The sequence below is a fragment of the Abramis brama genome (genome assembly GCF_963993115.1).
Source record: "Abramis brama genome assembly, chromosome: 9".
NCBI lineage: Eukaryota > Metazoa > Chordata > Actinopteri > Cypriniformes > Leuciscidae > Abramis > Abramis brama.
This window is the reverse complement of record NC_139971.1, coordinates 5,425,276-5,447,934: the sequence shown is the minus strand read 5'-3', so window position 1 is coordinate 5,447,934 and position 22,659 is coordinate 5,425,276. Positions and strand designations below refer to the sequence as shown.

At 36.5% G+C, this 22,659-nt stretch overlaps 1 protein-coding gene across 2 annotated transcripts; it reads left to right on the top strand.

The window, feature by feature from the left end:
* The first annotated feature begins 2,968 nt into the window (after positions 1-2,968).
* Positions 2,969-21,930, top strand: depdc7a (DEP domain containing 7, paralog a). Of its 2 annotated transcripts, none has more exons than XM_084124713.1 (9): positions 2,969-3,187; positions 8,840-9,254; positions 11,178-11,308; positions 11,482-11,674; positions 14,390-14,610; positions 15,633-15,775; positions 17,033-17,158; positions 20,236-20,314; positions 21,112-21,930. In XM_084124713.1, exons 2-9 carry the CDS (start codon positions 8,848-8,850, stop codon positions 21,324-21,326), a joined length of 1,515 nt encoding a protein of 504 aa, XP_083980839.1. In that variant the 5' UTR covers positions 2,969-3,187; positions 8,840-8,847; the 3' UTR covers positions 21,327-21,930. The 2 variants fall into 2 exon arrangements, with proteins under 2 accessions (XP_083980839.1, XP_083980838.1); XM_084124712.1 differs by lacking the exon at positions 2,969-3,187 and adding an exon at positions 5,553-5,689.
* The last annotated feature ends 729 nt before the right edge of the window (positions 21,931-22,659 follow it).

Genomic DNA, 22,659 nt, shown 5'->3' with positions numbered 1-22,659 from the left:
TCTGATGTGTATTTTTTTTTGTCTTGTCTGTTGTCCTTGTTCCTCTTTCTGCAGAGCAAAGCAGTGATGCTGCAGATTTGTAAGTGGACAGTGTGATGTGACCTGTGGATCGGGGTGATTTATCACTCGGCGTACTCGCATACTTCCACTGGGAGAGGCTGGTTAATCTTTAGCCTGTCTTCACACAAATTCACGAGAGGAATTGTGAAGTGCATTGTCTGTGAATTTAGAGCAACCAAATCAAGAAGCACTTATACAATCTGCAGTAGTTTTCATTGATGTGATTATGATTTCAACATAATGGAGTGGAACCAATTAATCTTATCTATTTTAGATCAAGTTTACAGCAAACATAGCACATTCTAAATGTATTTAGCATACACATGTAAACAACAAGATATTATTTGTCGCTGGCATTAGTGTAATCATTGCTCCTGTGGTCAGTGTAAACCTGCATGTAGCCACAAACAACCTCACCACAATCTCTACACTGTAAAGAATATTGTTGGTTTAACTTAAAAAAGTAAATACTCTTCAGCACAATGGTGAACACAAAAAAATTAACATAACAGTTAAATGTCAGTCGTAACAAATTTAAACACTAGCAGGTATTTTTCCTTTACTAAAAAAACTAAATATCACTCAATTAAAAAACAAATTCTCCTTATCCACTGTTCAATTTCCAAATCCAAATCCTTTTTTGGATTTACCAAGACAATTTTATTGTTACAACAATTTTTCCCCCCTAACCCTAACCCAGATTAATGATCAACACTGATGTAATAATCAACATTATGTCAACAGAACTCGTCAAAATAGTGTTTGAAACTTAAAAGTTTTAAAGTGCCCCAATATGCAATTTTAAAGGTTCCTAATTTTGTTTTGGACGTTTTCTAAATAGGTTGAGATGCATCCAAGAGCAAAAAAAACCAAAAAACTTTAATTTTCTCATAACAATCATTGTACATCACCTAATTTGTTTGTTCGAGGATTCAGTCTCTCCAAATCCTTCCTTTCCAAGAGCATACTCTGCCCAGATGGCCCAGTCTGCTGTGATTGGTCTACTCTGCTCTGATTGGTCAGATGGCCCAGTCTGCTGTGATTGGTCTACTCTGCTCTGCTCTGATTGGTCAGATGGCCCAGTCTGCTGTGATTGGTCTACTCTACTCTGCTCTGATTGGTCAGATGGCCCAGTCTGCTGTGACTGGTCTACTCTACTCTGCTCTGATTGGTCAGATGGCCCAGTCTGCTGTGATTGGTCTACTCTGCTCTGATTGGTCAGATGGCCCAGTCTGCTGTGATTGGTCTACTCTGCTCTGATTGGTCAGATGGCCCAGTCTGCTGTGATTGGTCTACTCTGCTCTGATTGGTCAGATGGCCCAGTCTGTTGTGATTGGGTATGAAAGGTATACGTAGGTATGAAACAGGAAGCGAGTGTGGAATTACTGATGACTCATTTCAGCAGTTCAGAATCGATTCTTTCCTAAAAGAGACAATAACTTTATTTGTTGTACACTTTGATCTTTAAACCTTTGCAGACCTTTTACATTCCCAAACAGCTATATTACACACTGCATGAAAGGTAGTATTCAAAAAAGCATAGTGGGGCAAATTAATTAAATCAGTTAATTAGAATCTTTGTTGCGGTAATAGGTCCCATGAATTTCTTTTGAGAGTGCATGCATGTGCCCTTCAGGAATACAATCAGAATCCATAAGCAATTTCCTATACGCATATCCTTGCTGTTCTCCAGTTGTCTCATGGAAAAAATATTCAGTCATGTGACTGAGACAGTGTGACTTCAGTCCGGCTGGGTCAGTGGACTGTTGAATAAAATATGATTGTTGCGAGCCACAATGCTGCAAATTCGAACATCTCTATGGCTGAAAACAAAGGCTTCAATGTCTACAAACGGGCCGTCATGAAGGGAGCCACTGTATAGTTCAAGCAGTGAGGGGCGTTGGTAGATTCCAGCCTGCATATTGCTTGGAGAACTGGATGTTTGTCCAGTCCCAAATGCTGAGACACATGAATATTGATAGGAACATGGTTTTGGGCTTGTGTGGGAGCAGATCTGAGAGGACTCTTTGACGCTGGTCCACGCAATGTTCTGGTTTCACTGAGACTGGAATTTGTTTATGGGGACAGTTGATGGGCAATTGATACAATCCACCCGCTAACCCTCCGTCCTGGAGATACTTGCAAATAACAGACAGGAACTTCAAAATGCAGAGTAAATGGTTTCATTATAACAAGATAATATTTGACCAAGCCAGCTGTATTTAACATTAAGTCCATGAAAGTTAGATAGCTGTCATCTATCTATCTATCTATCTATCTATCTATCTATCTATCTATCTATCTATCTATCTATCTATCTATCTGTCTGTCTGTCTGTCTGTCTGTCTGTCTGTCTGTCTGTCTGTCTGTCTGTCTGTCTGTCTGTCTGTCTGTCTGTCTGTCTGTCTGTCTGTCTATCTATCTATCTATCTATCTATCTATAGATAGATAGTTAGCTAGCTATCTAAAGAAAATTGTCAAAACAAAACAATCTTGGTTTTGTCCCAAAAAGAGTCAATAGTTAAGTGCCATTTTCTTTTTAAATTCTTTTGATTTTAGGGGGAATGTGACCTGGACAGTTCTTCAAGAGATCCAAACATTCCAGAAGACATTCCATTCCTGAGCTGTGAAGTGTCAGACATGACCAGACCAATAAACCTGACAAAAAGAATAACACCAACAACATCATTAATTACCACTGCATGGCTTATCAAATCGCATGTGTTCCCATAAAGCCAGGTGATAAACCATACATACAGGGCTCAGATGGGCAGTTAATAGGAAGGGATGGTGACCCCGGATGCTTGATAAGAAAACCGGAACAACAGCCAGGTACATTGACCTTGCCAACAGGTTCTTCAGCATGATTTAAGCCTGAGCTGTAGGGCTGTGTGTAATCAAAGGAGAGAGAAAATGCTTTAGCTTGCGACACAGGTTTACACAGCAACATCACCACACACAAGTAGGACGCAGAAGTGACAGAACCAGTTCTGGTGACACATGTGTGTGTGTTTTTTTGGTGGTTGGAAGCGTCACTTTTACGGAGAACTTATTTTCTTTTTATAGATATTTAATATATTTCGCATGAGCTTAACTTTGGATACTTTTCATTGTTTGTTCTGACCAGGTAAGTCAACTTCCCTAAACTTTCCCAACCACCTTCTTATATCTTCTTGTACTACCATAGCTTTCTGTAAAATTAGGAAAACTGTTTATTTATGTCTTTTAAAAGATTTTATGGGCCAGTTAATTACAAATATGAAGCTTATAGTTAGTTGACACGTGGGGATATATGGAATATTTACATTGTGGATGTTTGACTGGCATATACGGCTCGAATCAGAGTTGTTTGTTGTGTGTATTGGAATGCAAAAGTGCTCCATGGCCGAGAGGCACAGTAAAAGGACTAATGACTTGGGAAAAAGGAGTGAATGAGACCCCCTGAAGAGTGTGAAAGTTAGCATTGAGAGGCAAATTCTGTCTTACAATCCTTTGGCCTGGAATCTGTGACAAAGCATTATGAGAAGATGACCAAGGAAGAGGGACTTTTTAAATAGATCCCATCCCTCCCCCTGTCTAACCGGTTTCTTTACACTCACATACTAATAATACAGACAGTCTAATCTGACTCTTCCTTTGATGCTGAGGACTAAAGTCTGGTTAAGATATTGTTGATGAGCGTTTGTAAAAACTCAATACTTCCTAATCTCTTAGTTTGAATGTTTCTCATGACGTTTTATGACCTTATAATATGCATGCTCAATAACCTCATACTGTTCTCAAATTGTTGTTACTGAATTCTCGTCCGTGCTGGATTCAGCTTTATTTGCATTATTCCAATCAGAGTTTCATGAGCTGTCCTGCATAACTTCAGTTTGAAGGTTTTATGGGGATGTCATGGGCAATGATTTACATCGGCGGGTGAAGTATAGGACATGCAAATACATATTACCAAGAACGGCTTGACCCGAGTTTACCTACTGGTTTCTTATCGTAAGTAGAGGTCGCTGTATGCAGTGATGCATTAAATATGATATTTGCATATTAAGTCACAGCTTTCTCAAACCTTATTAGCCACAGTCTGTTAACATTTCCAAGTAATCCTTAAATCCTGGATAAATTCCTTTGGTAGATTTCAGTGATTTGAGTGAAGTTTTCTAAGAATTGAATTTCATTTAAAAACACACACACACAGAATTCTCAGGCATTATCAGAATTATTTCTGAGACTGAGAGGCTGAAATGAATCAAGTTTTAATAAGGTCAAGGTTTAATCAAGGTTTAGATAAGTTGAAAACAAAAAACAAAAATCAATTTTCAAGGATTCCAGGTCAGGCCGTTAATCATAATAAACAAATATAAGCTCTCATTCAAACAATTTTATGACAGTCATGCTCATTCCCTTTTGAAAAAACAAACACTTCAGCATATTAAAAGAGTACTTTTTAAGGAAATATACTTTTAAAAGAATATACAGTAACACTTTATTTTACAGTCCCTGTTACACATGTAGCCAACTTACTACAGTAATAACAGTAAACTGTGCATAATTACATGCAACTAATCCCAAACCAAACCCTATTTCTAACCCTAACCCTATACATGTTGTTAATCAATATTACTCAGTGCTTAAATGTATAATTACACTGTAACAACGACACCTCAAAATAAAAGTGTAATTGAATATACTGTTGCGAACTGAATGTAACGTTTTTGGACACTTATTTGATGGAAATGTAATATACTTAAAATGTATAGGCTTATTAAATGCATTTAGTTGAATTTGAGTGCTTTTGACATCTTTACATGTAATTTTAAAATTCGAATGTCTTTCTTTAATGTCTATTTCTATTGAAACTTGTATTTAAATATATTTGTAATTATTTGTAAGTATATTTGTAAGTATTCTGGTATTCCGCCATTTTAATTCGTCATTTTAATTTTACATATTAAAACTAGTGTATGAAATGGCAAATGTAAATTATATATAGAATTTTCATTTTGCACCATACGTTGCACAAATGTAACGGAAAATGTAAATTTAAATGCATTGCCATTTTACATATTGCATTGTCATTTTGCATTTCAAATTGAATATTGCTACACATATGCTTCCATATTATATAGGCCTACGTGTACTTATTTAAAGCACAACACCTAAGTGCACATTCTCTCCAAGGTTATACCACAGTTTTACAGTACTGGAACGCCAAATGTAGTCTATTGTTGTAACTAGTTTCTATTGAAATTTCGTGTAGACCTTAAATAACATCTATAAAACACAGTAAAAAGCCCAAATACGTTCCATTTGTCTTTATTACCGGCCGCATTATTTACATTTAGTGGTGCTTGTTTATCATTTGCAAGTTTCGGCGACTGCTATAGTGTAAATGATATCATTATAATGCTAATGATCTGTCGACTGCCCTCATGACGTCACGAGGAGGGTGTGTGAGAGCGCGCGCGAGCTGGCTTGTGTGTGTGTGTGAGCGTAGATGAGTTCAAAGCGCGCGAGTGTGAACATTATTTACAGCGCGAGACTAAAAGGATATGCTTTACATAAATACAGCAACGACGCGAGAGATCCTGCTTTAACCTGAACTACAGACGTCGCATGCACAGACCTCCAGGTGGGTTTCTGCGTGTACATCTGGCTGGTTTTATTTAAGTTATACTGTATATAGTTGTATTGTTTGTGCATTTGCAATTTGAATGCTGTAAATCGTCTATTTAGTTTTTTAATTAAACGTAACTAAAAACTAAATTCCAAAGTTGATATTAAAAATAGAATGCATATGATTGCATTTTATGTCTGAAATTGTATGCTTTTTTTTTTCTTTGCGTTTAAAAATAGTTTTGTAATTGTTGCGTGTAGCCTAATGGTTAAACTGATTTTCCGACGTATTCCATTTAAATGCTAAAGTGAATTTAGGTACTTTAAATGGCCTAGGTAGTCATAATTATTTTAAAGAGGTGAAGCTGGCAAATGTTTTCATTTAATTGTGTGCATTTACAGTAGCCGGAGGGCAAACCCGTTTGGCTTGTCTGTGCTTGACAAACTATTAGAGCTCTTATACACTTAGTAGAGTTTGTGTTTGTTTTCAACCTGTTTTGTGTCATAACAATAGCCTAGTGTAGATGTGTAATTATTAGGTGTTCTCCCTCTGGGATTATTTATCTGAGTGTTGGGCAAGCACAGCAACGTGTGCTGTCCATCAGGAGAGGAGTGAAATCCCATCAGATGCCTTCTGTCCATCCATGGGGACAAACACCATGGCGACTCTTCTCATAATGTCCCATAATGCATGTTGTGCAGATCTCGGATTCTGATGAGAAGCATTATGATACTGCAATGCTGCTATTATTCATGCACTCTAACAAATTAACAAAAAAAGGTATCATGATATGAAGTTTGATCATATTAGAGTGGTCATTGTGGACATACCATGGTAATACTCTGCTTTTCTTTGAAGTACTTTGGAGTACCATATGACATTGTGTTATGAACCAACTTTCCATACCATTACTGTATAACCATTGTGTTTTTTGTAAGGGTCATTGACATTTACAAGGAATAAAGGTAGCACTTTATTTTACAGTCCTGTTCCCCATGTACTTACTGTAGTTGTTACAATAACTGGGTAATAACTAAGTACTAACCCTGAACCTAAACCGAACCTTAACCCATGTAGTTACCTTATATTAACTAGTATTTGTAAGTACACGTAAGTGCTCATACTGTAAAATAAAGTGCAACTGCAATAAATAATTTCAAATGGTTAACTTAACATCAAAATCTCAGCAGGTACTAAAACAGCTGTTAAACTAGCGGCATGCAAATGAAATAAAGCCTACATGATGTGAACATAACAAGGAAGTTACCGTATCAACTAGTTTATCAGATGGAGGGATTATGCGTTATTGACGCATCTGATGATTTTAGTCAAATCTAGCTAATGGGGAGAAACTGAATTCGTTATCAAGTTTCTGACTTGATTAATAGGCCTATTGCTTGTCCAGATTTGTACATTTGCTTGTTAAGCATAAAAACTGTGATGCTCATCCTTGTGAAAAAGATATGCGCTTAGTCGAATTGAATGTCCATCTACTTAAAATCTTAAAAACTTTACTTGTAGATCATATAAATTAATGAAGTAAAAGGACACCTAAGCGTACTTATAGAGAATAAAAGAAAATAAAAGTTTTACATTGAAGTACATTTTAAATCATGTCTTTTGTCATGCTTTCAAAAAGTGTGTTGACTAACATACTGAACCACATGTAAAATATTTAGTTATAATTTTAACGGTAGTGTGTTCAGTACTTGATACTTGATTCAATACTAGTACTATTTAACTTGATAAGTTTCAATAGAAATCACATTAAAGTAGGCTATATTTTAGTTTTCCATAAATGCTTGTCAACACATTTTGCAGTACATTTTCACCATATTTCAAAGACAATAAAAGTAATTATGAAATTATAAATAAAGATGTAGAATAAAGTGTCCAAAAAATAAATAAATTCAGTTTGATTTCTTGCATATTCTTTTATTGTTTCCGTGCTCTTCAAAAAGATGCTTGTTTTTCACAAGGGCAAACAAGGACTATATTCACACACAATAGCTGCTGTTTGCTGCATCCCAGACTTCCCGGGAAAACTCTTCATTGCGGTGTCTAGAGAGAATCTTTTATATTGCAGCCAGCTGTTATTCACTTGAGCCTTCATTGAGACTAGGTGTGTGTGTGTGTGTGTGTGTAATCACAACAGTTGTCCTGGAGGTTTCTACCCACACCTAGTAAATATCCTGATCCCTAATGGGTAATTTAGACCTTCATCATTACCTCAGGGCTGAACATAAAATCCTGCAGGAAACACTCCTAGCGAGAAATGATCAACCTCCCCGGTGTCATCTATAAGGCTAGTGAGGTATTGATCTTGGCAGCAGATGCTCTTTGTGTTGGAAGAAGGATCTGTAAAAGCTTTCACTTTAGTCCAGCATTACACCCGTGAGAACCAAAAAAAAATGGGAAACTTAATGTTCTGCAACCGTCACGTTGATTAAAATGATAAAGTGGCGGATTTAAATATGGCTAAACTGAAACCTCTTGGTCCAGTTTCAAAAGTCTGAAGAAGCTTCCTTTTGTAGACGTATTGCAGTTTTAACAGACAGTGCCAAAGTGTTTGCGTCATTTATTGTTATAATTGATTTTAAACCGCATTAAAGTGCAAAACTTTGGCAAATGCCAATATTGGCATATAATGTCTAGTTTGTGTCCACCGTGATACATGATGTTATGTGAAGTAAAGTAACTTCCAATCAATCTAAAGCATCATGGAACCGTTTTAAGTGCGACCAAGGACGAAAACTGTAAAGATAATGATAATTATAAAGTTGAATAATTATCCTAATTCAATGAGAATAGGTAAGTCCACACCACAAATATGACAGAGGAACAATATAATTGGAATCACTTTCAGAATTATGTTTTTTCTGCTAATGAATGATAAAAACATTGACAGCCAATCAGAATCTATTCTCTTTAAAGAGCTTGATTTAAAGAGGCAGACGACGGTGTTGAGGCTAATATAGTTTTTGTTATAGTTATCGTTCTTGGTGTAAACGGACCTTAAATCTATTAAATGTTCCAAAATGTGTGTCCTTTCAGTCTAAAGCTTGACTTATTTAATGTGTGGAAAATCAGAAATCCACGAATGGAGTTTGAGATCATTATTCTGGAATATCTCTGCCGTTTCTCATCCAGTCCATCTCTCGACAGACACGGGAATGGCTGGGAAGCCATTCCGAGCCACGTACATCTGGACTAACATCATCAACAACCTTCAGACGCAGGTGGAGGTGAAGAGGAGACGCCACAATCTGAAAATCTACCATGACTGCTTTCTGGGGTCCGAGGCCGTGGACGTGGTCCTGGCTCACATCATTCAGAGCAAAGTCTGTGGGGATGCCGAAGTGCCCCGTTCCAAGGCGGTTCGCCTCTGCCAGGCCCTCATGGAGGCCAGGGTCTTTGAAGCGGTGGACACTAAAGTGTTCGGGAAAGAAAAGAGGCAAGCGAAGTTTGAGGACAGCAGCTGTAGTCTATACAGGTTTCTAAACAGGCCGACTCCCAGCACATCAAGCTCAGAGAACATTGAGAGCATACAGAGGAACACTTACAGCCCACCCTACAAAAGGTAGGAGTCTCACAACACTGCTTTCCCAGGTCATACCACCTCTCTGCCCAGACAGCAACATAGTGTCGGCCCAGATCCGGCCCACATCTGGTACGCGCTGAATCCACGTGTACCAGATGTAACTGGTGTAACTACTTCTGCATATAGTCAGAAATGTCCCAATGAAGAAACTTGCAGACTTGTGCTTCTGTTCTGAGAATTCTGTGTTTATTTACTCACCCTCATGTTATTCCAAACCTGTATGATTTTCTTTATTCTGTGTAATATAAGATGGTCCTTTAAAGTCAGTTCTTAAATTCTACATTCTTAAAAATATCTTCTTTTTATGTTACGCAGAAGAAAGAAAGTCGAACAGGTTTGGAACGATACGAGGGTGAGAAAATGATGACAACATTTTCACTTCGATGTCAATCGAATTTGTCCCAGACAGCAACATAGTGTCGGCCCAGATCCGGCCCAACACAAGATTATGACAAAATTAAAGGTATAGTGGAGGATTTTCCCGAATTTTAGAAAAGAACCGCCCTCTCCACTTTTTGAAAAAATACGCAACACTCTACCTGCTCCCAAGAGGGAACGCCTATTAAACGTGTGCACGAGAGAGCATGCACGAGCCTAGTTCTCCTCGTGCACGCTCTGTTTACAAGTTGCTGTCGGCATGGCTCATACAAGCCTACTTTCCAAAAGAAGATTTGCACTTTTTCCACTATGTCAGAAGTGAAAATCTAGAAAGCAGAAAGTGAAAACTACCTAGGGACGAGCACGTACGACGGCCTTACGTAAACATATCACCAGAATGATTGACAATTAGGAGGACCAATAGTCTTGATGATCCACCCGGAAAAAGAAAATCCTCCACTATACCTTTAACATTGTTGTAATTCTGATTGAAAAAAAAAAAAAAAAAAAAATATATATATATATATATATATATATACACAGAGAGCCACAAGATCACTCTCCAGAACATTCTCATTCACGGTTCCATGCTGGTGGAATGCTCTTCCCACCCTCATCCGGAATGCAGAATCCCTGACAACATTCAAAAGAAAACTCATTTAAAAAAATTAAATAATAATTCTTTCCTTTTCCTTTAATCCTCCCTTGTCTGGCTTATGCTACTCTAAACAATGCCTGAACTTTGTATTTTGAGCTCTTCTTGTGTAGTTTTTGCCTCCTCACGATGACTCACTTAATTTAGTCCTCATTTGTAAGTCGCTTTGGACAAAGGCATCTGCTAAATGTAAATGTATGTATATATATACATAATTTTTTTTTCAGAATCAGAATTTCGACAATGTTCATTTTTGGTGAACAAAGCCTTAAAAAATACGTTTGAAGCAATATCTGAAAATATGTGACAGATAACAAAATGTAATGAAAACAATAGAAAAGTGCGTCGTGTTTCCACTTACAGTAGATCACCTAAGATAGAAGTGTTTTAGAACCTTGCAAAACTAGTTAATCATTTACTTGTCATCAGTTTTGTTTCTTTTTCACAGGAAAACCTAGAGATCTTACAGGATGCTGTGTATTTCTCTGAATTGTTTTCTAGAAAGGTCTTTAAACTTTCCCATGAAATGTGATCATCACAGTGAATCATGGACCACAGCCCATATAGGCTGCGTCCGAAATCGCATGCTCTCTTGAGTATGAACTTATTTTGAACACTTCAGAATCTCACTGGAAGTAGTAGTTCATCCGGGTACTTTTTGCCTACTCTTTATGAGCACTGTGAATCCAGACACTTCTTTTGTCACATACTGTTTTTCGCCTACTATATAGAAGGAAAGTGTGCGATTTCAGATGCAGCCTTGAGCGATTCCCACAAGAATGCATGAAACTTGTTCAGTTTAGTTCTTCGTGAACTGTAAACAATTTCAAACTTATAATATTCACTTTATTTCCTGATGTTTTCTTCAGGAAAGAGGATTCTGTGAATTCAAACAACTGTCCCGTCAAAACGGATAAATCTCTGGAGGATGTTTTAGGAAATCTGAACATGAACACAACCAGCACACCACAGAAGATGAATCTGGGCTTATCACAGGAGTGTAGGTCTAAGTTAACGTCATAAAACACAATTTTTTGACAGTTTGACATATAATTTGACATTTTTGTGTGTAAACACCACAAATCACCATATTCATACCAGTGATTTTTAACATTAAATTAAAGGAAGTTATTGCAAGTATCAAAGCTTACGTGTGTGGTGACTGTCTGTCAGTGATGGATGAGATATGGCGGCAGCAGACGGTTCTCCGGCTCCTGCAGTTGATCGAGCTGCCTCTTCTGGAGAGCCTGTTGGAGGGTCAGGAGAGCCCTCGTCCACCTCTCCACAGCATGGACAGCGACCCAGACCTGCTCTACACCAGCAGCTACCTGGACCGCGAGATCCTCAAGGCCTTCAGCGAGGCTCAGTATGAGGATTATTTCCATCTCTTTTTGTTTCTCTCCTTCTATCCTTTTTCTTCTGGGGCGTTAAATGACAAAACAAAGAAGTAAACATATGAGTTGTGTTTGCTACACCACAATGCAAAAGTGTTCAGTTTAAAGATAATTTTTCTTTAAAAAATTATAATCCCAGACTATAACCTCAATGATGAATCAGACATGTTTAGTAGACTCAGAAGGAAATATAAAGTATTTAAGGGGGTCATCGGATGCCCATTTTCCACAAGTTGGTATGATTCTTTAGGGTCTTCATGTAAAGTTTAACAGTTAACAGTTTTTTTGTTAAAATTCCTCAATGGTTGTGTAAAACAACACCCTTTTTACCTCCTCAAAAACAGCTCTGTTCACAGCGACCCGTTTCGGTGGATGTCTCTTTAAACGATTTAAATGAGTGTTTAGGCTTTTTGAGGATTAAAAAAAAGGACTGAATGGATTTTTTTCATTGTATGGTGGTTGTGTCCACACACTGCAAAGACACATTTATATGCACCATATAAAAGTGAATTTTGCATCTGATAACCCCTTTAAATTTATATAATTAAAGCTACACTGAAACTTGTGGCGCTCTAGCGATTAAACTGCATGGCTTGCGGAAGAGCATTGTTTTGGTTGTGCTTCGGCTCTGCTCCTCTGCGCGGAAGAAATTTGGTTAAGCACCGGTGCTAACATGCATAAAGGACATGTTATCAGAGCGGAAGGACAAATAATCAAAGCTTTATTTTATTTAGGTTTGCGTTTGATTCGTGGTACATTTTCTCGTTGGTTGCGATAACAAACTTTCAGCTTCAAGCTAACCACAGCCGGTGTCATGACAAATCGGGTCCCTCGAAATCAGGGCGATGATACTAAATACACACGAACGATATTAATTTATAATATGTACAGCTTACGTTATTATAATACATAATAAAATAAATTGAACATAATTTCTTTCACTTAATTGCATTAAGTGAATGACAACATCATTACATTCTTTTTATAACTAAAATATTTGAGCATTTAAAACTGCAATGTGTAATAATTCTGAGGATCTATTGACATACATGCAATATAAGATCCATAACTATGTTTTCAGTGGTGTATAAAGACCTTACTTAATGAACCGTTATGTTTTTATTACCTTAGAATGAGTCATTTATATCTACATAACCGCGGGCACCCCCTTCTATGAAGGTCGACATATTGTGACGTCATGTTTCTACCGTAGCCGACAGCGAACAAACAGCGCTACAGAGCGCGTTTCGTCACTAACTTGAATGAGAAGCAGCAGAAAAAGACGCAGCAGAATTTCGGGAAAAGAGAAAGTATGATGAAGCCAGAAAAATAACGGAGAAACATAGGCAAAAATCACGGGTCAACATCGGTGTGGCTTTTCACCGATGGAAGGGTCTTATTATTATATGAGGGAAAAAGGCTTTCAAAGCGACGCCGAAGTTGCCTGTTTTCTGCTGGACAGGTAGGGTATTCCAACTTTAACAATGCAAATGAAAACTGTTGTTTCATAATGTTAGCATTACCTAGAAGCTAGCCATAGACACCGTGAGAAGTGACTTTTCCCTTGTCAGTGGTGTAAAATATGTAGTTAGATTGTTTCATGTAACTTTAACTTAGTTCTTCTCCCTCGCTGTGTTATGGCTTTGCTATGTGGGGATAAATGTGCTGGTTACGTTCATGAGACAATCAGCTGATTAGTATTATTATATTACATATTAAGACCCTTGATCCTCACCTGACTATGGCTTTGTAAACTTTATCCATGATGTGGTTTATAATGGACTGTGGTACAGAAACAGTGACAAAGTTACACACTCTTGGCTTACGTTTTCCATGTTGTCTGTCGGTGATCATACTTGCACTAGATGTGATAGTTTTTGGGATGTTCAGTTTATTAGGCTAGATGAGCAAACCCTACCAAGATGTAACACATTGTGGATTACAGTAGAGTAATGTATTACAGTCGTATGCGACTGTGTCATGACATGTAGCACTTCCTTTATTGATGGCGACATCTTTTATCCTACGTCGGCCACCGTAGCTTCTCCTTCGAGATTGCAAAGGCAGGGATAAGCGGTGAGTGACTGTCAGTTTGCAATTTGCAAACCTCACCACTAGATTCCGCTAAAACATACACACTGCACCTTTAACGCTTGTTGAACCAAAAATGTAAGGTAATTACATTAAAGATGATTGGGAATACAGGTAGGGTAGGTGCAAATGCGTGTAAAAATGAGCTAATTTTTTATTGATTTTAAAGAATTACAACTACAGTTGACGAATGACGTATGTAAGCAGTTTCCCGCGAAACCCATCCCGACAGCTCAAAAAATGTAAATCATTATTGCAGGTTAATCAAAATGAATTTGGGTAAATAAGATGATTTTTCTTTTTGCACTCTCTCAATAGCATTTCGTTGTTTTTTTATTTAAAAATTTACATTGTGTAGCTTTACATATTGTAGAAACCCCCCTTTTTTCATCTAACACACTTTCTGATGAATGAAACCTCTTTATAATATTATGTCTTATAGAACTATATACTAAATAATACTATATCTTCTCATTTATTCTGTCTTAGCCTTTTAAGTTTTCCGTATGTTAGGCTGGCTGGCCTTTCAATTGGATTTGTGTACTGCTGTATCTGATCTCTCCATCATTTTCTGTCCTTCTTCATCTCTTGATCAGAGCCGATAGCTGGTTGTCAGCAGCTGTGGACTGTCTGGAGTTTCTCCCGGATCAGTTGGTGGTGGATGTGAGCCGAGGGCTGGCCAAGTGTGCCGAGGAGACGTCCCAGTACAAGCAGCTCCTCTACGGGGTCCTGGTCCAGCACTACGGCCAGTCTGAATACCCACCGCTGCTCAGCAACCACGTCTTTGACATCCACTCCGGCGTCTCCGAGCTGCTTGGTGAGACATCAGTGCACTATATGTTAGCTTGCCCTTTATATTAAGCGAAATTTGGCTTATTAGTGGCCCTTGTGAAAAAGAGTACACTGTAGCATACTATTAAAAAGAGTACTTATTATGCAAATAATATACTTAAGTGTGAACTGAATGTAATGTTTTCAAACACTTAATTGCATGTTCATTGCAATGAAATTAAAATGTATTACAATTTAAATTTATATTTAATGTGTATATTTAAAAAAAAGTTCATAAAGAGATTGTAAAGCGAATCCATTTGAGCGGTTTAGTCCAAGTTTTCTGAAGAGACACGATCACTAAAATGGTTAAAGTAGACTAAAATATACTTTAATGTAATTTCTACTGAAACGTTTGTCATGTATTTAAATATATTTGTAATTAATTACATATAGGCCTATGTGATGATGAAGTTGCAATTAACTACATTTGAAATATTTAAATGTAAATATTAAAATATTATATAGAATATTATATATTAAAATATTATATATATATTTATATAAAATATATTTTTTATTTAAAAAATATATTTTTTATAATTTATTTTATATATATAAAATATATATATATATAAAATATTATATATTAAATTATATATTTAATATAGAATAACACTACAGTAAAAAAAATTGTCAGTGAACACGTCAAAATAAGTGTACTTTAAAACATAAAGTATTATTGAAACAATGATTTAACATAATAATGTCCTTTAATATTAAACTTTTAATTTAACATTATTGCAAGTGCACTTTTTAAAAGTGTACTTAAGTTTTTTTCTTCTTTTTTTAAGTACACTTTAAGTTTCTTTCATTTTATTAATTTTTTTTTTTTTTTTTTAAATATACTTTTAAGGTTTGAAGTAGCCTACAAGTACACATTCAATACAACTGAGCACACTTCTCTTTGAACTGGCCACTGGAATGTTAGAATGTTGTTTAAAATCTGTTACTCATCACTGTATTATTGCGTATAATAACTGTATTATTGCGTGTGTGTGTGTGCAGTGAACGGGAAGCAGGAGCAGGCGCTGGAGTCTCTTCAACTGTGTCTGAAACTGCAGGATTCACGCAGTAGAGAGGAGCTCCGCCGGTTACTGCGCTTCATGGCCCTCGCCGCCGGCCCTCAGGAGATCAAACTACACAAAGAGGTACCAATAATCAGGAGAGGTCTAGTGAGGACGGAGAATTAAAGAAATCTCCACTCTGACTGTGTTAGTGGTGGGCGATATACCGGTAGACACGATTACCCAGTAGAAATCTGTCAACTGGTTGAAACTTTGGACTATCATCTCTATAGCGGTTATGTTTGCGTGACATTGCTGCGCAGTCACGTTGAAACACAGTAAGCAGCGAAAGACAACTTATTTCGTTAAATGCTTTCGTAAAAAGTTATTTTTGCCGCGTAATTGGGCTTGAACGGTTAAATGCACATACTTGCGTGTCAAAGTGCCCGTCTTGGCAAGTATCCTCATAAATACGGTCATTTACGTGTTAAGTGAACGTAAACAGTTGAAAAACAAAACGCATATGTAACAGTATATTGGATCCGTGCATTTGATCTTGAAGTGACGGCAGCCTAATAAACCCGCTGTTGTCTGTTCATTAAACTACTAAAGAGAGAAAATCTCTCACTGCTCTTGACTGAATCACTTTTCTATTTCTTATTTCTAGTGCTTGAAGTTTTTCAGGGCTATTTCATTTGTCTTTGTTCTATTGTAGTTTTTTTTTTTTTGTTCTATGGCTTGTAATTAGTTTCTTTGTTCTTATTTTATCACTGACTATTTACTTGTCTTTGGTAAGCCTGATAATTTTTTTCTTTACTTAGGCTAGTATTAGTTTTTTTTGTAATATTGAAATTAGTAACAAGAATTAATGAATTTTTTTTTTATATCATAAAAACCTTATTTAAAGCAACATTAACTATATATTTAAATATATCGTTATTGTGAAATAAAATGACTCGTATGATGATATAGATTTTGGTCATATCGCCCACCCTTAGGCTGTGTTTTTATGCCGATGTAACTCAATTATGTTAGAAAACCGATAATAGAGGATATGAAGTATGCATGATGTATGATTAATTGCAGAATGTGTTTGGAGATGTGTAAAATTTAAAAAGAAAAACACTGCAAAATGTGGAAAAAATGCCCGTACTGTAATTGATGTGGATGATGTGTGTGTACTGTTAAATTAGACCAGTGCACAGTATGGCAGTGTTGACATCACACAAAAGTGTCATTGTTAAAAAACATGGAAACTAAAGGGATTTGCAGTTGCCATGCTAGTGAAAAGACAATGAATTAAACAGTCGCTTTTCTATTTTTTTTTTTACACCTCCATGAATTCAATTCCTACATCCGTACAGACAATTGACCAGCCTGTTTGTTTGTTTTGTTCTGTAGATAGAGAACAGAATGGCTGTAAAGAGAGCGTTCTCCAATGCCATTGTGTATGGAACTAAACTAGCCAAGGGGAAGGTTGATCTTCTGGTTCTTTTCATGATGGACAACCACCACGACCTCTTCAAGGTGAGTCAACAGCTCACTGTGTGTGAGAATGGCTAACTAAATACAACCAGTCATACATGGTATAATAAACACTAGTTTGGTGTTAGTAAGAAATTCTTTGAAAGATTTCTCTTTCAAATAAGTGCTGTTCTTGTGAACTCTATTGATTGAAGGGAAAAATGTATCAGGGTTTACCCATAAATATTTAGCAGCACAACTGTTTTCAACATTGATGATAATAAGAAATGTTTCTTGAGCAGCAAATCATCATATTAGAATGGTTTCTGCAGGATCACGTGACACTTAAGACTGGAGTAATGATGCTGAAAATCCAGCTTTGCATCATAAATTACATTTTAAATTTATATACTATATTCAATTAATTATAATTATTATAATTATATTTATTAAATATAATTATATTTATATTCAAATAAACAATAGCTATTTTAAATTGTAATAATAATTCACAATATTATTTATTTTACTGTATTACTGTATTTTTTTTATCAATATAAGCAGAAACGACTCCTTTCAATAACACTAAAAAATCTTACAGACCCCAATCTTTCTAATGAGTCGGAAACAAAATATACCATATACAGTGGCTTGCGAAAGTATTCAAACCCCTTTATTTATTTATTTTACATTTTGTTATGTTGCTGCCTAATGTTAAACTACTTTAAAGGTCCCGTATTATGCCCCTTTTCACAGGATGTAAAATAAGTCTCTGATGTCCCCAGAGTGTGTATGTGAAGTTTCAGCTCAAAATACCCAACAGATCATTTTTTACAGCATGTTTAAATTGTCATTTTTTGGGGCACAGAAAAACGCGCTGTTTTAGTGTGTGCCCTTTAAATGCAAATGAGCTGCTGCTGGACGACTCAGGGGGCGGAGCTTCATGAGCTCGCGCTCAGTCTCTCAGGACAATTTCATCTCACGGAATGATGATAATATCAGAAACTCTCAGTAACGGTGTTCATTTCGAGTCGGACAATAATGCCTACAGAGTCAGAGTGCTGTATAGAGATGGAACAGGTATAGTTTAGTAGTTTAATTACGGTTATTATAACATATTTGTCATCTGCTTGTATGTATCCATTATTTATTAACAGCCTACAAGTCTGCTGTTTCGGACCAGGTCCGAATGATGATCAAACATATACTGATGAGTTTAATAAAGTTTATTGTACATCACACAAAAGATGAAGCGTCAGTTTTACTTCAGAAAATCACCGTAAGAGCTGAGTAAACACAGTAAGTTATAAGAAGTGCGCAAGTACATAAACGAATTCCAGTAGAGTTGAGGGAGCATTCCTGTGGGCGGAGGTTAGTCAAAAAACGGTTCTACTGACGTCATTAAAGAAGGAAGTAGAGGGATGTAGTCCAAACGGGCCGTTCGTTGTAGGCGACTTCTGTTAAATAAAATATCTCGGTTGACATTGAACTTTGAGCGTTATCATTTTACAGATATTATTTATACTCTAACAGCAACATTACACACTAACTAAAGTTTGAAACATGGGATCACGAAGAACGGGACCTTTAAATTACTTTTTTCCCCACATCAATCTTCACTCCAGACACCATAATGACAAAGCAACAAAAATATTTGTAACAACTTTTTAAATTAATTAAAAATAAAAAACAAATAATTACATTGCACAAGTATTCATACCCTTTTCTGGGACACTTGGAATTTCATTTTCGTGTCCAATTTCGCTTGTAGATGTTGGAGTTAACCTGTGCAAATTCAATTGAATTGGTATGATTTGGAAAGGCTCACACTCATTAAAAGATCTAACAGCTGAAAATGCATATCAGAGCCAAAACCAAGCCATGAGGTCTAAACTGCCTGTAGAGCTCAGAGACAGGGTCAAGACACTGATCTGTGGAAGACTACAACAACAACAAAATTCTGCTGCATTGAAGGTTAACAGAAACATGTTGCCTCCATAATCATTAATGAAAGAAGTCTGGAACAACCAGGACTTGTTCTGTCCTCCTGGCCAAACTGAGCAATCAGTGGAGAAGTGCTTTGGTTTGAGTGCTAACCAAGAAGATGATGGTCACTCTAGTTGAGCTCTATGATCATATATGGAGATGGGGGAAATTTACAGAAGGACAAACATCACTGCAACACTCCACTTATCTGAGCTTTATAGCAGAGTGGCCAGACTCAAGCCTTTCAAGACATGAAAAAACCCACATGGAATTTGAAAAAATAAACCAAAAGCACCTAAAGGACTCTCTCAGACTGTGAGAAACAATCTTCTGTGGCCTGATGAACCTCAGTTTCAGGCATCATGTCTGGAGGAAACCACTGCTCATCTCCTGCACGATACCATCCCAACAGTAAAGAGTGGTGGAGCGGCGATAGGGACTGAGGGACTTGTCAGGGTAGAAGGAAAGATCAACGCAGCAAAATACAGAGATAGCCTTAATGAAAACCTAGTCCAGAGTATTCAGAACCTCAGACTGGGCAGAAGGTTCACCTTCCAACAAGACAACGACCCTGAGCACACGGCTAAGACAATATAAGAGTAGCTTATGGACAACTCTGTGAATGTCCTCGAGTGGCCCAGCCAGAGCCTGGGCTTGAGCCCAATCGAACATCTCTGGAGAAACCTGAAAATGTCCATCGATGGTCCCCATCCAACCTGACAGAGCTTGAGAGGATCTGAAGAGAAGAATGGCAAAAATAGAGACAAATGCAGATGTGCAAAGCTTGTCGCATCACACCCCAAAAACACTTGAGGCTGTAAAGATGCTTCAACTAAATACTGAGTTAAGGGTTTGAATACCTATGCAATGTACTTATTTCAGTTTCCCCTTTTTATTAAATTTTTACTAATTTGTCACAAATCAGTTTTTTGCTTTGTCATTATGGTGTATGGAGTGTAAATTGATGAGAAAATAAAGTAATTTATAGTAGTTTAACATAACAGCAACATAAAATGTGAAAAAAATGAAGGGGTTTGAATACTTTCGCAAGGCACCGTAAATATAACATCATTGCGTTTCTGTGCCTGATGTAAACTGACAGCATGGACCCTCAAAATATTTATACTAATAATTTGATTGTCTTTTTGCCCTAGATTCCCGTCACATTGCACTTGATTGTAAGTGATAAATTTGCCAGTATCATCAAAGGAACAGATCCTGATCTCATCACAGGTAAAACTAGAAAAATATGTTGAAAAATGTATTTACGTTAAGTTTTTCATGTTGGTTATTTTATGAAAAAATACAGTGCAATGCATAAGTGAATACACCCATGCTAAAGTTGACTAAAAAGAGGAATAAAAAATCATATTTTGGAAATTGAACTTAATGCCTTAATTTAAAAAATTAGGAAAAATCCAACCTTTAAGGACACCAATTTTCTTTGTGAATGAATAATGTATCGTAAATAAATAAATGTTCTTCCTTAAAATACATGGTGCATAAGTGAGTACACCCCTATGTTAAATTCCCATAGAGGCAGGCAGATTTTTATTTTTAAGTATTTTTTTTAATTTTTTTTTAGGATACTATGCATCCTGATAAAGTTCCCTTGGCCTTTGGAATTAAAATAGCCCCACATCATCACATAGCCTTCACCATACCTAGAGATTGGCATGGTTTTATTTCAGTTAGCCTAAAAGCTAGTTTGATTTGCATTGAGAGATGATCTTATGGAAAGTACTCCATGCCAATCTCTAGAAAATTGGTGTCCTTAAAGGTTGGATTTTTCCTAATTTTTTTAATTAAGGCATTAAGTTCAATTTCCAAAATATGATTTTTTATTCCTCTTTTTAGTCAACTTTAGCATGGGTGTATTCACTTATGCATTGCACTGTATATATATATTTACCTGCTAATCAAGGTGATACCTATAATCAGAAATCTTAGTAGATGTTTGCCAGCTGTGTTTGCAAATGCATGATCCTTTATTTGCTAAGAGAACACATTTAAAATCTTCCCTCTTGTAGGAACAACATACTGTCGCCGTCTCTATGGAAAAGATTACACGGAAACAGTTCAGAAAACCACCAGAGACGAGCTTTGGACATTACTAAAAACAATTCACGAGAACACCAAACTTTCTTTGAAAGAGAAGCGCCGTCTTCTCGGACAGTTCTACAGAGGCCATCCTGAAATATTCGTGCAATATTTTGGCAACAGAATATCAAATGTTTGTATTTAATAGGATCTTTAATTGATATTCCAAATATTGTATAATATGTAAAGAGTTGTAAATATGTATATATTATAGAAAACACTGAATACTACTCTTATGTTTGTATTGATGAGAGAATGACATTTGTTGGACAATTAACACATTTTCCTTTTCTTCATCAAAATTATGACATAATATTATCACTTATTATGCTAAAACTACCTCCTGTTGTCAGATCACAACTTAAACTTCCTATAAATCACACAAATATGTTTTTAAAAGAAAAGTAGTCTACAGAATGCAAGTGAACAGAGTCTTGATAGACTTTATCCAGAAGGTCCTCTTTCTGCATTTCACCGGCTCTGAGTTCATTGTTCAGCTAGCATCAACCAACACAAGCCGATAATGGTTAAACATCAGACTAATGGTGGATTATAAGAGACAAAAGCAACACATCTGCATGTGTTCAGAATATGAAGTCAGGAAATAGGTGGGTCGGTAATTACAGACAGATGTTGAAGTCTGTGTTGTGAAGGGAACATGTGCATGTTGTCTGCTTCTGTCTTGAGATTGTATTAGACATTTCAAGGCACGATTATAATAAAAGCCTTTGAGGTTGAGTCTGTTAAAAGCATATGTGAACTTATTTATATTGAGAAAACTATAAAAATAAAAAAGTGTTTCAATCATATTTGAGGAATCCAGTGTCACATTGTACCAACAAATCAGATATATGTACCTGTAATGGCAATGAACATGAGATTTGTGCTGATTGGAGGTACATTTACACAAAAATGATGTACTAAATACGGAAAAAAAAATTCCTTTGCATTTTTCACGTACAGATGACAATATTGTCAAAATGATCCTCGTTCACACGGATCCGCAAAAACGACTAAAAACGCTGTATTCTGCTGCCAGGCCAGTAGATGGCGATGTCACTTTGTAAAGAAACACTACGCGCCTATAGACTGAACATGGAATACGCATGACACCGGCGTTTTCACAAATTTGCAATTTTGTAGTTTACATGGAGACGATTACGGTATCGTTTTCAAAAGTTTGCGTTTTCAGGCCCCCAAAACACTGCTGTCGTGTAAATGAACAGCCAAAACTCATGAAAAAAAAATCCGGTTTTAGTTGAAAGTGGTAGTGTAAAGACTCTTGTTTGGCTAATGTTACATTTAACACTAAAAAAAAAAACATTTAAAGAAGAAGAAAAGAAAAAAACACGGTGGAAAAAATAAACTTCATAAAGCATTTAATTTAATATTAATAGTCATAAGCAGTGTTGGGGAAAGTGTTGTCCCTTTTTTGGAAAGTAATGCCTTATGTTACTTTTGCGTTACTTTTTCTCACC